At 41.6% G+C, this 16,078-nt stretch overlaps 1 protein-coding gene across 3 annotated transcripts in view; it reads right to left on the reverse strand.

The window, feature by feature from the left end:
- Positions 1-285: 285 nt before the first annotated feature.
- slc38a4 (solute carrier family 38 member 4) overlaps positions 286-16,078 on the reverse strand; it is a 46,066-nt gene continuing 30,273 nt past the window's right edge. For all 3 annotated transcript variants that reach the window (XM_080754827.1, XM_080754825.1, XM_080754826.1), the window contains exons 14-16: positions 8,132-8,276; positions 5,590-5,687; positions 286-4,771 (exon numbers count right to left, since the gene is read on the reverse strand). In XM_080754827.1, the coding sequence (XP_080610953.1) occupies positions 4,670-4,771; positions 5,590-5,687; positions 8,132-8,276 (345 nt within the window). In that variant the 3' untranslated portion in view covers positions 286-4,669. The remainder of the gene's footprint in view (positions 4,772-5,589; positions 5,688-8,131; positions 8,277-16,078) is intronic.

Below are 16,078 nucleotides of genomic sequence, written 5' to 3' on the forward strand. Positions count from 1 at the left end.
CCAACACTGGCACCACTGCATCTGAGCAATTGACACTGATGGTTTGACTTTTCTCTCCTTTAAATGTCCATATTCACTGACAATGCATTGGGCGCTTAAAGTTAAAACTACCAAGTGTTTCAAAGTAAAAATCTCAAGCAGGCATGGAATTTTTGAATTGTTAATCAAGTTGCTAGAGTATGTAGGAACAGCGAGGTGCCAAAGTTTTCAGATTTAAGTTTTAAAAGTTAAATGTCTCAAAAACTCCAAAACATCTCAAAGTAAAACGCAAGAAAACAACACATATAGCTTTCATTTCACATTTTTATTGTTCATAATATTGACAGTTTCACTGATACAAAAAACCTCCTTGTTCAGGCAAATATACAAATCTAAATGTTAGTTTGATCCACAGGAAGCCGGCATATAAAGAACAACAGGGGCACTGACACCGAGTCAGTACCTCTGAAAGGCTTGAGGTTCGATAGAAAAATAAGGCAGAGGGTTTCAGGGATTGTACTTTACATCTCTCTTTCTTTTTTAACGACATTTAACAGTCATATTTAACCCGTTACACCAGTGGTTCTCAAAGTGGATTCCAGGGACTCTGTGGGTTCCTTTAGGGGGGGTCTAAATTGACCCATACAAGTCTGTAACTCTGACAGTGTACAAATGGAACCAAATGAACCCGTTCCATTTGTACACTGTCAGAGTTAAGGGGAGACCTTGAAATTTGAAAGTTTAAGAAACACTGCGTTACACATCATGAACCTGAGCTGAGCTGTACTGCTTGGCTGGAAGCACTTCCAGAAAAGGATCACTTGTTTGGCAATTCAGCTCAACTGTGTGACAGAGAGGCTGGGTGAAGACAGTTTAAGTTCAGAATAAAATGCTTTCTGGTTAATGGTAACTGAGAGACACTAGAGAGAACCGCCATGGTGTGGAGGGTAATACAAATGGTGTGGAGATTAATGATGTTTACTTCCCGTCAGGGAAAATGACCACAAAATGAGGTACTGATTGAAAAGGTGATTATTCCCATGGGTATCCCATGGGACCTTTTCATAGTCACAAGTAAAACGTTAACCGCTCAAAATGAGTCTTTCGTAGAACATAAGTAGAAAATTAGCCCTTGAAAGCTCTTATATGGCTACAACCCCACCCATGTTATTTGACTGTGTAGAGAAAGTTACAGATGACCACGTTTATGGCTGTGATTTAATCTGCTTACTGATTTGAAAGATTTGAAGTATTAAGTGTTACCAAAAAGGCTTTATAAAGCGGATTCCATCTCAATACTGTCTTATTTGTGGGTTTGATTTTGCCCCACTGTGAACCTATATACAGGGCATCAGCATAGGGCAGGAAAAAAGCTCAAAAAAACTCAACTACTACCTGTCTTAAGTGCTCCTAGTCAGCGCTAAGTGTATATGACTACCATGTGCCGATGCAGGCTGCTGAAAATGTCTAATTTAATTCCCAATATCCGGAAAGAAATGATTAAAAGGCATAGACCGATAGATGAATAGAGACCAATTTTCTACAAATATACAAGTTTCAACAAAGAAAATAGCTGGTGTCATACTGAAAAGAAAAAAACAAAAACCTAAAACATGATATATATATCTATCTATAAATGCATGAAATGTCCCCTGCATAACTAGAGAACCGACCGACTGATCGACTTCAACATATATATACTAAAACAACCACTGAATTGCAGAAGATTTCAAGGCAGAATCCCCCACAGCCCATTCTCAGAGACAATGAGTGTCAGTGTACCATAATAATACGATTATTTACAAAGCATATACACTTGTCAAAAAAGACCGTTTGTAATCCATAACATGCACGTAATACACTATTTCATTTGAAATAACATTTTTTTTTCTTTTTTTCTCACATAATATTTAGATCCGCAAAGGATCTGATTCTGTATAATATCTTCCACTTTGGCTGGATGTATTCATGACACACAATGGTGTAGGAGCACCGTATAATAATGATCTAACAGACAGATGGACTATTACAGTATGTGTTGGATTCAATCTACTGGTGCTGTCATTGATTGATTACCGAGGCAGTATCAGTATTCAAGAGACATATTCCAAAGGGCACGCTTTGAAAAAGAAAATCCAAATGGGCAACAATGGCAAAATCTTTTTTTTAAAGGCATTGGGAAGTGTCTGATAACCTCAAAGAACGTCAAAGACATAAGAGCGCACAAGCAAGGCAGTCAAGAAGTCAAGTAAAAAAACTGATAGATACTGCAAGTACCTCTGGATTTTGCTGTGTGATGGTAGCAACTACGCAGACTTTGATGACCTAACCTTGTTGGCAACAGCTGGAATACAGGGACATTTTGCTCTATTCATTAACAAAAAGCAGATACCCGTATAACCCCTCTTATCTCAGTGTTTCCTGAACAAACATGTAGAAGATGTCTTATCGAATCAGTTTCATCAACATGTTGTAATCAACATGTTTGTCTTTTTTTTTGCTGTGAAAACATGTTTTGAAAAAATTGATAATGATCTTGCCTTTTTTTTATATATATAGTCGTTGTCGGGTGGAAACCTTGTATGTCCAAAACCGTTTGTTTTGTATTTATCATTTTAAAATGATTTAAACTAGTGAAAACAGCCGATCTACAAGCACGCAACGCCTCGCGGGTGCGACCCGCGAGGCGTTGTGTGCTTGTAGATCTGCTGTTTTCGCTACTTTTATGCGGCGGCCTTCAGGGCTTTGCTTTGCTTTGCGAAAAAAATTTACAAATTTGAAACTTGGAGATACAAGGTTTCTGCCCGACAGTGACGATATATAGATTTCCATAGAGATACTTTTGATTTGAAAGTAAGAGTAAAAATTCAATAGTAAACGAGCCACTGATGTGGATGATATTTTTCAAAAGTCGTGATTTGGGCTTTTGGGTTTGCCGGTGAGTACAAAATTGCTGTGTAAGAACCATCTATGCATGTTTGGTGCACATTTCCACAACACATGGTTTGAAGAGTCACAAGTGAATGAAGGTAATAAATAGCTGGTTTCAAATTACAACCTCAACTTGCTGAGTTACAAGTAGGGATGGGACGATATAAACATTTCATATCACGATTATTGTGACAAAAGAAATCGCGATTTACGATATTATCGCGACCCATTATCCTGGGGCGGAACATTTGCAAAAAAATGTGACGCGTTGTGAGCTTGTAGATCGGCTATTTTTTGGCAAAGACATTTGATAGAGAGTGAAAAAAAGACTGTATCAAGTACGTATGTATCAAGTACGTATATTATAAGTACCTTTTACCAATTATAGAGGTTTAAATGGTACCGGATATGCATCTCGGCAAGTAAAAGGTGAATTGATCCCAGTGCATGACAGAGGACGATATCACGATATATTAAATCTCCACAATACGATTATCGTGAGTGTTTTTTATCGCGATAAACGATAACATCGCTTATCGTCCCATCCCTAGTTACAAGTGTAAGTAATTCCTGACAAAGGCTTACAAAGCCTCTTTGAATGTTACTCCCAGGAAGCGACTTGATATGGCATGAATTAAACAGTATGAGAAAGCGAAGTAAGACAATATGTACAACACTCACTCTTTCAGTAGATACAATTACTTATGTACATTCAAACCTTATGTACATTCAAAGTTCTCAGCAACACTGAACCTGCATGATGTCCTGACTGAGCCACTATCCAAACAGAGGCGAGGGCCAGACGCTGCTTTTATGGACCACGACAAAATGGTCACCACGCATAACCTCTTCACCTCCGCGTGACCCTTGTTCTAAAATGTAGTTTCTCACTGTAACATGTGTAGAAACTCAACAAACTCATACTTGTACATGATCAATCTCCTGAGCTGAAAATGAAATACACCCTTATGGCTGAATAATGTTCGCCAATTTCTCAACTAACCGATTAAAATATGGCAACGTAGGAAAGTTGCATTACTTATAAAAAAAAAGGGTGTGGGGGCACTGTAGATGTTCTTGAAGTGTACTGTATGTGCGTGTATATGTGTGCATTTATCCATGCTTGTATGTGTTGAGGACACCACACAAGGTGGACCATTACGCTAGAAGTGCTCTGCGTTTTTTTGTGGAGATCATTTTCACTCCACTTGCCCATGTCTACTTCAAGTACATGGAGGACCTAAAAAGGGACGCCGCCTTGCACGGGCATTGTCTCCCACGCGCAGCGCTCACAGGCTGGCTTACGGTGTGAGCGCTGCGAAACGCCTGTCGGCGCGATTGACGACGAAAGATGACGAGGGCAGGTTGTCTTCACGGCCCCTGTTGGACCTGCGATCTTCTCGAATGTCTGCAAACTCTGTTTGTGTCCTGGCAAGTCCGATGCTATGCAGCCTGCCGTAATCTTTCACAGCAGCAAAAATAAAAGAAAAAGAAAAAGAAAGAAAAGAAAACATCAAAATTACAACCACTAAAAAGAGTTCCCTCCAGTAATACTTTATGGGACGAACTGAGCGAGATCTGTTGGGGTCTTCTACCCGCCACAGCAGAGATCTATTTGGGGTCGTGTACCCTCCAAAGCAGCACATACTGTATGTAATGTTGATAAGTTATGTGTCCCAGGTTCTTTGTGTGATTCCAGAAGGAGGGCGCGGTACTCTTGGTGTGGATTCGGGATAGGTAGCTGGGATGGTCGCACAACTTAATGGCCCCCGGAGCCGGGGGGGTTATGGATCCAATCGAGTACGATGAGCGTCAAACTGGTGATCATAAAGAAGATGCCCACTATCAGGAAGACGAGTGCCTGAAAAGAAGAATTTGGGGAGAGAAAAGAAAGGATCCGGGATTAAATTAACTCCCAAGGTTTGAACGCAACGGTTCTTTGTTTGTTTTTTTGGCCCAGTGCTCAAATCTGTCCCTGGGGACCAAGCCCGTTGGTGCTGTGCTCATGTTGCAATTATCAGAATAATTCTGAAGAACGGCTGACACAGCAGAACCACATGCTACTCTTCTGGAACCCCAAAATTGCTACGCTGGCAATCCCTGGCAGTAACACAAAAGACTGCAGTATGTAGACTGCAGTGTGTGTGTGCGTGTGTGTGTGTGCGTTAGGGCATTCCCCAAATATTCGAATATTTTCGACGTTGTTCACCGAAGTCAAATATTCGTTTTTTTTTATTCTCTTTAAAAAAAATGTATAAAGCTTGCCTAGATAGGAAGTCATAAGAATGAGTTGTCAATGGTTCTCAAACCTTTTTAGGCCGTGACCCCCAAAATAAACATATTTTAACTGGGGACCCCCACCCTGACAAGCACTTGGAATTGTAGGTATTACATTTAATATGACTCTGTTCTGCAGATAAATATTGTGAAAATAGCAGATCTACATGCTCACAACGCCTCGCGTTGCGAGGCGTTGTGAGCATGTAGATCGGCTAGATCGGCTTTTGGCAGTTTGGCCAGTCCTGATGAATATTCGACTATTCGAATACTTTGAGGTAGAATAATTCGAATACTAAAAATCACTATTCGTGAATGCCCTAGAGTGCGTGTGCGTGTGTGCAGTGTGTATGCATATACAGTATGTCTACTCTCCGTGCAAGCATTTCCCTGCATACTTACACCAATCTTCTGCGGGGAGCGAAGAGGAACAGACTTCACCAGCTTTATATAAAAAGCAGCAGGCAGGATGAAGATGAGCATAGTGGCCGCAGAGGCACCTGGGAAAGACAAGGAACGGCAACAGTGTTACACACCTTTTGTATTGTAGTGTATGATCCGCGCTGTGATTGGCCGGTAGTGTATGATCCGGGAGATAACGTATACGGAAGGATGCAGATGACGTAATTTTGCCGCGAAATCCGAAACCCCAGCCAGGATCATAGAAAACATATTTACAGAAGGCTTTAGGGGCTGAAATTCACGGAGCGGGTCTTCTAAAACTTTAGTGATTTAATAGTTAGATCAAATTGAATATTTGTTTAATTGAAAAAGTTACATAGTATAACTTTAATGCAATTATTAGAATAATGATAACAGAATTGACCAAATCCACTCTTTGATTCATGGCTTTCAAGTAGTATTACAGTTCAGGCCCTGACATGCTGAAAGTGTCAAGACGCTCGCGACATCAAGCATCGTTTGCAACGGCTGGAAGAGTCAAGTGGACTCGTCAAAGCCCACTGACGTGTCTTTCACAGCACCGCTCTATTTTGGAGCATCAGACCACCAAAACAATATATATAGTTTCATTGTTTGACAGCACGATCATCAGTGTATTTTGGATTCATGTTAATGTGTGTTTTCAAATATCGAACCACTTGTACGGTCAATAATGAATAAACTTGACCTTTCACTCTGCACTTAGTCTGCTCTTTTCCCCTCTACACCAAACCTCTTTGCGGAAAATAGCCAATCTACAAGCGCCAGAGAGTTAAATGGATTTGTTAGGGGTGGTACCGAGAACACCAGTGATCAGGAACGGCTCACGCGACTTACACGACTCACAAACCCCGCTCTGCCTTAAGCTGCAATACTACCACAGGGTTTCTTAATAACTGGTGGTGGCCAGGGACTGACCCCCAGATACCAGGGCATTAAACTGTAAAACAAATGGATCGTGGCTGTGGAATAGGGGTGAAGATGTTGACGGTGGAGAGGCACTGTATTATCTGTTTCCTTTGCAAAGTACAGTATATACTGGCACGGAAATGTTTCTTTTGTTGTGGCTGTCAGTAAGTCAATATTTTGTTCAACACCTCAGTAATGATTCAGTGATAATATTTGGATTAGGCCATGTATTTCCGCTCTGATCGGGCTACGTTTGATTATGTAGCGAGTAAGGAAGTGTCCCTCCTGAGCTACTGTTTATTAGAAGGTTGCATAGGAAGAAGTACAGTGTCATGACAGTATAAATCACTGGTACAAGGTCAACTAAAAGGAGATCCTAGATGGGCCACAGCACTGTCTACTTCCCTTCCCATCTTTATGGACAAAAGATGCATAATGAACTAGAAGCAGTGCTCTTCCCTCCGAGCACAGGTCTCCACCAGGTCAGGTAGGTCCTGGACTGGTGGCACTAAATGTGAAAAGGGTGCCATGTCTTATTTGGCCTTTAACGGCAATGTGATGCTGCATGCATGATTTGAGGCATTTTGTTCCAAAAATTTGTTTGGCAAAAGTCGGCCTGCTGGTGGCGCTATAACAGGCCAATGTGAAAAGAGTGGCATTTGTTTCTTGACCTAGTGGGAATGTGCGTGCAGAATTTCTCAGTAATCACAAGCTGCGTTCATTATTTAAGTCATTTTGTTCAAAATGGACCAATCCTGCAAACTTTGGAAACAAATGTTAGCCAATTAGGATGGAATATGAAATATCGGACAGATCCATCTTGATCACATGACTATAGAGATACTGTGTACTGGTTTTCATTCACTGCTTTCTATTGTTTTAGCGATTTTAGTGTTTTGATTTCAGTGGTTGGGGGCATGCATACAAGTGGCTAAATATGTCTTTTTAGACACAATAAGCCGGCAATTTCTTTGTTACTATTTACACCAGCACCCATAAGTCACATCTGCCCATGCAAGATTGTGGTGCATCTTGGGAATGGGCTTATTGTGTCTAAAAATACATACTTAGCCACTTGCATGCATGCAAATCAAAATCGTTAAAATCACTAAAATGATAGAAAGAAGTAAATGAAAACATTTTAACACACATCTCTTCTTTTCTCTAATGACTATCTAAAATATGAACCTTGTAAAAAACCAAAGTTGTCCTTTAATGTTCAACATTGTTTTCCTCACTAAACAGTAAACAAACCAACATAAAGTTTAAGTGTATAGAAGGTATATGCACAATTCTAAAGTGACAATTTAAAGACTTTTAATAGCTCTAAAATGGCGAATTCAATTAGGCAGAAATTGTGAAAATAGCAGATCTACATGCTCACAACGCCTCGCATTGCGAGGCGCATGTAGATCTGCTATTTTCACAATAGAACTGTGTTATACAAAATGTAATGCCTCAACTTTTAGTGCTTGTCGGGGGTCCCCAGTTATAATGTGATTATTTGGGGGGTCGCGGCCTGAAAAGGTAGAGAACCACTGATGTAACGGATAGTGGAACGCAAACCGAAACCCCCATGGTGACAGAGACTTACCGATGAATCCAAAGATGTCTCGGATGGTGGGGACCCAGATGACCAGCATGTTGTTGAAGGCCAGGATGGCGGCTGCGATGAGCAGGTGGCGCAGCCAGCTGAACTCCCTGCCGCTGAACAGCAGTGTGGTGATAGAGGAGCGGATCTGGGGAAGCACACAGAACAACATTGTCATTTAAAACTCTTGAGGACCCGATTCGACAAAATGTCTTCAGAATTCTTTTAAGGTTTTTGAAAGACATGTGTTTCTACTGTAAATGCTAGCCTATGGCATATGCATGAGGTCAAAATAGCATACGGTAGAAGCTCTTGACACCCTGAAGTGGGAATATTGCTGAAACATGAGTGTGTTACTGTAACCACGTTCCACTGTCTTTAAAGGCAAACATTTTCACAACTTTTCCAGGTATTAAAAAAATAGCAGATAATAGAAAGAACATGCAGCTGAGTAGAGAAGTCCTGCACACTGTCTTTGTAGTTTTACTGAACATTTCAACAAACATTGTTCTTTACTCAACAAAACAACATTTGAAGGCATTTCTTGCCCTTTTCAAAATGAGCAGTTCTACAGGCTCTCAGTGCGTTAATTGCGATATGATGCGTTGTGAGATCAGCCATTTATGTCTGAGCCTGTAGATCGGCTCCTTGCGTCTATCTGCGTTTGTTGGGTGGGTTTCGCCACATAGGACCACATCAAAAAAACATCTGGTTGTTTAGGCAATTCAGAGTAGGAATAAGTGAGAGTCAGTTTAGCAACGTTAGGTTTTCTGTGATAGCAGTCAGACAACCCGATCCAACAAATAGAATTGACGACTTGCTACTTTACTGCTATGATGAAACAAACAGTGAGCTGTGGCAACACGTATCTAATACAGAGCTATGAGCCATGATCCACGGCTTGACTCCAGGGGTGTCACAAGGGGGAGGGGGAAGTGGGACTGAGTTACTAGGGCCCAGGGTCTGTGGCCAAATACATATCATATAGGGGGTCCTTCACATGGAAACGTTTGAGCACCACTGACATAGAAACATATTTTTTTCAAAAAGCCTTAGAAGGATTTGAAATATTCAAAAATAGCAGATCTACAAGCTTGCAGCGCAGCACTCGGTGCCGTGCTGTGAGCTTGTATATCTGCTATTTTTCAATAGTTAAAGCAAAATAGTGCGTAATAATGCATTCCCAGTCTTCAGACACAACTAAACTTGGGTGTAACAGCCGGGTGGGATAGCAGTGATATCATGATGAGTTAATGATGGTTAAGATCTGAGGAGTTAAAAAATAATTACTCATCCGACGCAGCCGGCGACGCTAGTCATTCAAGAATCCCATTCAGGAGTAGAGAAACAACTACACTGAGTGGCTCGATTCACTGAGTTATTTTGGTTCTCCGTTCTTTGTCTCTCGAGGGAACCAGTCATTATCACCAGCAACAATTGTGCAAGTTGTCTGCAAGCCGGCCTCCGCTCAAGGCTAATTCCTACACTTGGTCACAGGCTGAATGAACTGTGTCACGTGGTGCTACAAGGGAGAGTGACAGATCATACAGAGATACAGAGAGAGTGAGACAAAGAAAAAGTGTGTTAGAGAATGACGGATTGAGAGAGAGAGAGAGAGAGAGAGAGAGAGAGAGAGAGAGAGAGAGAGAGAGAGAGAGAGAGAGAGAGAGAGAGAGACCAGGAGGGAGGGTGTTAAAAGTATGAGGAAGATACAGAGAGAGGGGGACAGACAGACAGACAGACAGACAGACAGACAGACAGACAGACAGACAGACAGACAGACAGAGAAAGTATATACACAAAGAGTGAGACAGGCAGGCCACCAGCTAAGATGCTGGGTGCTGCTGATCCACAGACACCCTGTGTAAGCCCCACTAGGTGAAGGGTCATGGGTATCAGGTGAAACCGAACACCCTGGCCCGGCCTTTGGGGAACTGCCGGGGAGGGGGCGGGGCTTAAGATCTCCATTCAGAAGCGCAACGGGTGATTAAAGTCCCCGCGGCGCAATGCAACCACAGGCTTGCATCAGCCAGGCTAGTGAGAAGGGGGCGGGGCTCGCCAGTAAGCCACCCGGGTGGTGGAGGTGTGTCTTCTTTACCCAAAGCCACTATTATCATTTGGCAAGTGACTATTTTCTTCCTGCTTGTGCTTCCTCTTTTCACATGATAACGAGTACATGGTGTAACTAAGTATATTTACTTAAGTAATGTACTTTTTTTTATTTACAATTTTGAGGTATTTGTACTTTACTCAAGTATGTCCAATTTCCACTACTTTTACTTCTACTCCACTACATCTCAGATCCAAATATTGTACTTTTACTGCACTACATTTATTTAACTTTAGTTGCCAGTTACTTTGTAGTTATAAATTATAATATTATAAAACATACATAAACCACTTTAGCTCTATTTTATACCTTGGCTATTTGAAAATAGACGATCTACAAGCTCACAACGCATCGCATTGTGTACTTGTAATGTAATCGTGTACGTGCATGTCATTTTACTTACTTTAAGTACATTTTGATGCCAATACTTTCATACTTTTACTCAAGTACATTTTGAATTCCGGACTTTTACTTGTAGCAGAGTAGTTCTACAATGCAGAATTGATACTTTTGCTTAAGTAAAATATGTGAGTACTTTTTCCACCACTGATAACAAGACCGTCTCTTTGAGCTCGGTCCGCGTCTCCATAACCAGACCAGCAAAGAAACAGCCGTTATTGCCAGACAGAGGCAACTAGAGGCTTGCTCGAGCCTGTGTCAGCTTCAAAAGCCAGAAGCCACAGCTGTAAAGTTGGTATATACTGACACTACAGAGCAGTGGTGGAAATTAACTAAGTGCATTTACTCAAGTACTGTACTTAAGTGAAGTTTTGAGGTATTTGTACTTTACTTGAGTATTTCCAATTTCTGATAATTTTACTTCTACTCCACTACATCAGAGGCTAATATTGTACTTTAACTACACTACAGTTATTTGAAAACTTTAGTTACTAGTTACTTTGCAGATATAAATTATACTATTATAATACATACATTAACCACTAGCCCTATTTTATACCTAGGCTATTTGAAAATAGCCGATCTACTGTGAGCTTATAGATCTGCTATTTCAAACAGTTTGTACTTTTACTTTTGCTACTTGAAGCATATTTTGAGACCAATATATTCATACTTTTACTAAAGTACATTTTGAATTCCGGAGTTTTTTTTTTTTTCTTTTTTTTTTAAGATTTGTTTTTGGGCTTTTTATGCCTTTATTTGATAGGAAATGGGGAGAGAGATGGGGCACGCGGCAAAGGCCGTCCGGATCGGGAATCGAACCGGCGACGCCATTAGGCATCATAGCCTAGTATATGGTATGCGCCTTGACCACTAGGCCAGCGGGCTCCCCCGAAATCCGGAGTTTTACTTGTGACAGAGTATTTCTATATTGCAGTAGCTTATTGATACTTTTACTTAAGTAAAACATTTGAGTACTTTTTCCACCACTGGTTTCTCCACATCAAATGTTTTGTACACTGTAAAAGTTCTTTACGGCAAAGGGTTCATTTTTCCAGTCAAGAGTTTGAAGAACCAGCGAGGGGGTGGGAAGATGTACATCCAGATACCCTGGTACAGTGGGGGAAAAAGACAAATCCTGTTAACTGGATTTTCTGCACTGTCAGAATGAACGAGCTGACCTCAGGGGTGGGTAGACAGGCATTATGATCCATGATGCCAATTACCTTTTTCTTTTTTTCTTATATAAAATGGCCCCATGACAGGCCTTTTCTCATCCAAAAGACTAAAGAGTGACCTTAAAGTACAACTTTGTTTTTTTTTACAGCAAGGGTTAATATCTTAGATTGTAATTAGAGAAAAGAAAAGATGAGTGTTAAAATGTTTTCATTTACTTCTTTCAGTGGGGTGGGGGCATGGTTACAAGACAAGTGGCTAAATATGTCTTTTCAGACACAATACGCCGGCGATTTCTTTATTACTATTTACAGTAACACTACTAGCCCCCATAAGTCCCATCTGCCCATGAAAGATTGTGGTGCATCTTGGGAATGGGCTTATTGTGTCTAGAAAGACATGTTTATGCCCGACCCACTGAAATCAAAATCATTAAAATCGCTAAAACGATAGAAAGCAGTAAATGAAAACATAACACTCATCTTTTCTTTTCTCTAATTACAATCTAAAATATGAACCCTTGTCGTGAAAACAAAAAAACGTGAAGAAGCAGCATAACAATGCCGGAAAGAAACACCAAATTACAAGGTGAAGCAGCAGCACAACGTGGCATATACAGAGTATTGCCTGCGGTGTGCAAAGTGCAAACCAATCTATTCTTTGCCTTCTATGCTGGTTAACATGCCCTGCTTCTTTGATGTGTTGGTTGATTGATTTTCAACTCCTAAATGAAGGAACCCCATAAATTCTACCATCTCCACACCGGACCCCGAGCCTTTGCAACCGTTGCATAATTAAGTGGGCATGGAAAAGTGCAGTCTGCGTGCAACATTTCTCTCCGTGGCTCCAAACTATTCAGCACCCTGCTGCTACCGGGCACGGAGCCTTTGGAGAATAAACGTGCGATATTTACACACTCTCTACCCCTGGCTTGGTCCTGTCACAGAGCCCACGACCTCTGGCAGATATGTGTGTAGGTGGTGCACAGGAGGGAACATTTGGCATTCTAGATGCCCAGACCCATCTGGGTTGAGCCACTGGCCTTAAACCAATACCTGAAAAAGACTTAAAGTTATACCATGTAACTTTTTTTATAAAACAAATCTAAAAATTGTCCTAACTGTTAAATCGCTAAAGTTTTAGAACACCCACGCGGCAAAATTACGTAATCTGCATCATCTGTATACGTTGTGTATACGTTGGCCAATCACATCACAGATCATACACACATGATACACTACCGGCCAATTACAGTGCATCTTGCGTCTTTTCAGGATATAGCTTGCTTCAACAGCTTTGTTTACGCTGGTCTAGAAGTCTAGCATGTAGCTCCCCAACCGCTGCTCGTAGAGGGACACGGGAGACCTCATTGAAAGCGTCTCGGCGAGGCGAGGCGAGGCGGACGCGGTGGTCTGACGGCCCGGTCCGCGGCGAAAAACGGACGAAAAAAGCAGACGCGACCGCGGTTTGCTATACTGCTACAGACCACTAGTTGAGCAACTTACACAGTATAGCTTTAAAAATGTCTTCGTAACGGTTTTCTGAAAAATGTATACATGTCAAGGAACCCCTGGAATTATATGTATTTGACCGCCGACCCTCATCTCGAAATATGTTGTTCCGGTTGACCAAGGGAAAGAAAGATATGCGTTACAAATGTTTGCTTTAAATATATATACATTCAAAGATTTGCACACATTTTCACGATTTTTCAGAAATAGCGCAGCACTCGGTGCCGCGCTGTGAGCTTGTATATCTGCCATTTTTTAATAGTTAAAGCATACAATAATGGTTAAAGTGGTTAAAATCTAGAGTGACACGAGAAGCGAGGCGTTGGTTCCCTAAAGATACTGCCCAGTGGTTTAGAAACATCTCCCTTGTGATCAGACAGATTCACATCTACAATTAAACAAGTTCTGCTTCAAATGTCGAGAGGATGCGAGCAGTACTCAGACTTCATTCTAGTAGTTTCTTTCTGGGTGCACGATGTAGAACAGTCACTTTACAGTCAGTGATTGTCAGCACTCATGGAAAATGTCCTTCAGGTAGTTTTTTCCACTGTTATACCAACAGTGAGTGCATAGCACTGACGAAGGCGTTGTGCTGAAATGCGCATGTCGTCGTTCTGTGTGCATCGGATGCCGCCAGTTCAGCAAAGTCTCTTCATCAAAAATCGCCCTACAAGCTCACAACGCTTCTCAACGCACAAGCTTGTAAATCTGCAATTCACCCCACCCAGAGTAGGGACGCCAGTGTCCATGTCACTAAATAAAAGTTCCTGAAGGATTTGCGTGAGTGCTGGCAATTCCTCTGACTGCTTCAGTGCTTAACCAGGTATCTGGTAGACAACCATGTCCTTCTGACACCGCACATATTCTGACATTCAAAAGAAACATCAAAATATCAACACACACTGCACCGGGTCATTTAAACTGTGACCCTGAGATGCTTTGCACAAACCACAACAACTGCCACAAGCACACATGTCCAAGGAAGGAGAGTCTCCTCGACATGTGTGTATGTGTGAGCACTCTAGTGGCCAAGACCAGCACCTGCATCATCAATATCAAAAACCATACTGTGTCTATGGATCCCTCAACACCTCTCTAAAAAGAAAACAAGATAGAGCAGGGGTCTTCAACGTTTCCAGGCCAAGGACCCCTTAGTTGAGAGAGAGAGATGAATACTACCTTTTCATAGATTCCATTATAGTTTCATTGTTTGACAGCACAATCGTCAGTGTATTTTGGATTCATGTACATTTGTGTTTTCAGGTATTTAACCACTTGAACCGTCAATCAGTGATGTTACTAGGTTTTCAATGTAATGGGTCCCGGGACCCACAGGTGGTCATTCAAATGGGTCCCAGAAAAGTTTTATGAGTCCTCAATACAATGTTTTCGAGCGCTGTGAGCTTGTAGATCGGCTATTTTCAAAATGTTTGCCTATTTCTTATATTTATTTTACAATGTGGCTAATGTTTGAACTTAGAACTACTAAAACTACTAAAACATGTGCCCCTAATGAATTCGGGCACGCAAAATGGCGTGGGACGTCGGTGGAATCAAAACATTGACGTTTCTATCGCCTGTTTAAGACTTTCTACGTGGACTTTATTTGTGTTAACGTAGGGTAAAGTATGATGCTTTCACCCATGAACAATGGTGGTGTCTGTGGAATTTTAAAATGTTTTTCTTTTACCGCGACCCGGTAAATTATTTTAACATGGACTCCAATGGAGGCGCATCCCCGGGACCCCAGGACCATGACATGAATGAGTCGCTGGGCGACTTGAATGAGTTTTTGATGCGGGATGCGCACGTAATGACATCACTGCCGTCAATACTTAATAAACTTGACTTTTCACTCTGTACTTAGTCTGCTCTTTTTCCCCCCTACACCAAACCTCTTTGCTGAAAATAGCCGATCTAAGAGAAAAACGGTTTCTATTACACAAAGATTTGAAGGACCCCCTAGGGGTCCCGGACCCCCTGTTGAAGACCCTTGATATAGTATAGTAAAAAAATATATTTTTTGTAACCAACTGCAAAACGACTGCGCTTAAACTGACCTGACCAGATAATAATAATAACTTCTGCTTTTTGCGACCAACTTATATTTCCCTTCTCAGGATGTGCTGCACTGCTTCTCAGGATGTGCTGCACTGCTTGTCTAATGATGCACAACATGTCTAGAGCATTTGATGGCTTAGTGTGAGCTAAGGCCTTAGTTTATTGAATGTCAGACAGCAATGAAGGTTGTTGTTTTATAAACAACATTGAACCAAATGACGCTTGAGAGGGGCCAAGAACATTTGCCAGAGCATGCCGACATCCTTCACGCACAACTTACGCCTCTAAGGGCAAGCATTTTATGTCGGCGAGCAACGCAGTACCTAGATTAAAAGTGAATCTTACAAGGCGAGGGAAGAGCACCGCAACAATTCCTCAGTTTAATGACCAAGTCAGCAAATCTCTTACTCAGCCCCATCTGAGCTGGCCTCCTGTGGTTTAAAACCCACCTTTAACTAAGGCATGAGAACTAGGGCAAACCTGAACGCACATGTAAAGCCCTTTCATTATGGGCTAGATCCTGGCAAAGTCCTGTGTGACCTGACCGCCATTATAGACTTTGATTTGGATCCTGCCACTCTCTTCACGTGACTGCACACACACACAAACACACACACACACACACACACACAACCATGCCTGCGTACTGTATACACAGGATCACGTGTGCAGGATGAAAGGATGGCATGCACA

Source organism: Nannobrachium achirus (genome assembly GCF_963921795.1).
Source record: "Nannobrachium achirus genome assembly, chromosome: 23".
NCBI lineage: Eukaryota > Metazoa > Chordata > Actinopteri > Myctophiformes > Myctophidae > Nannobrachium > Nannobrachium achirus.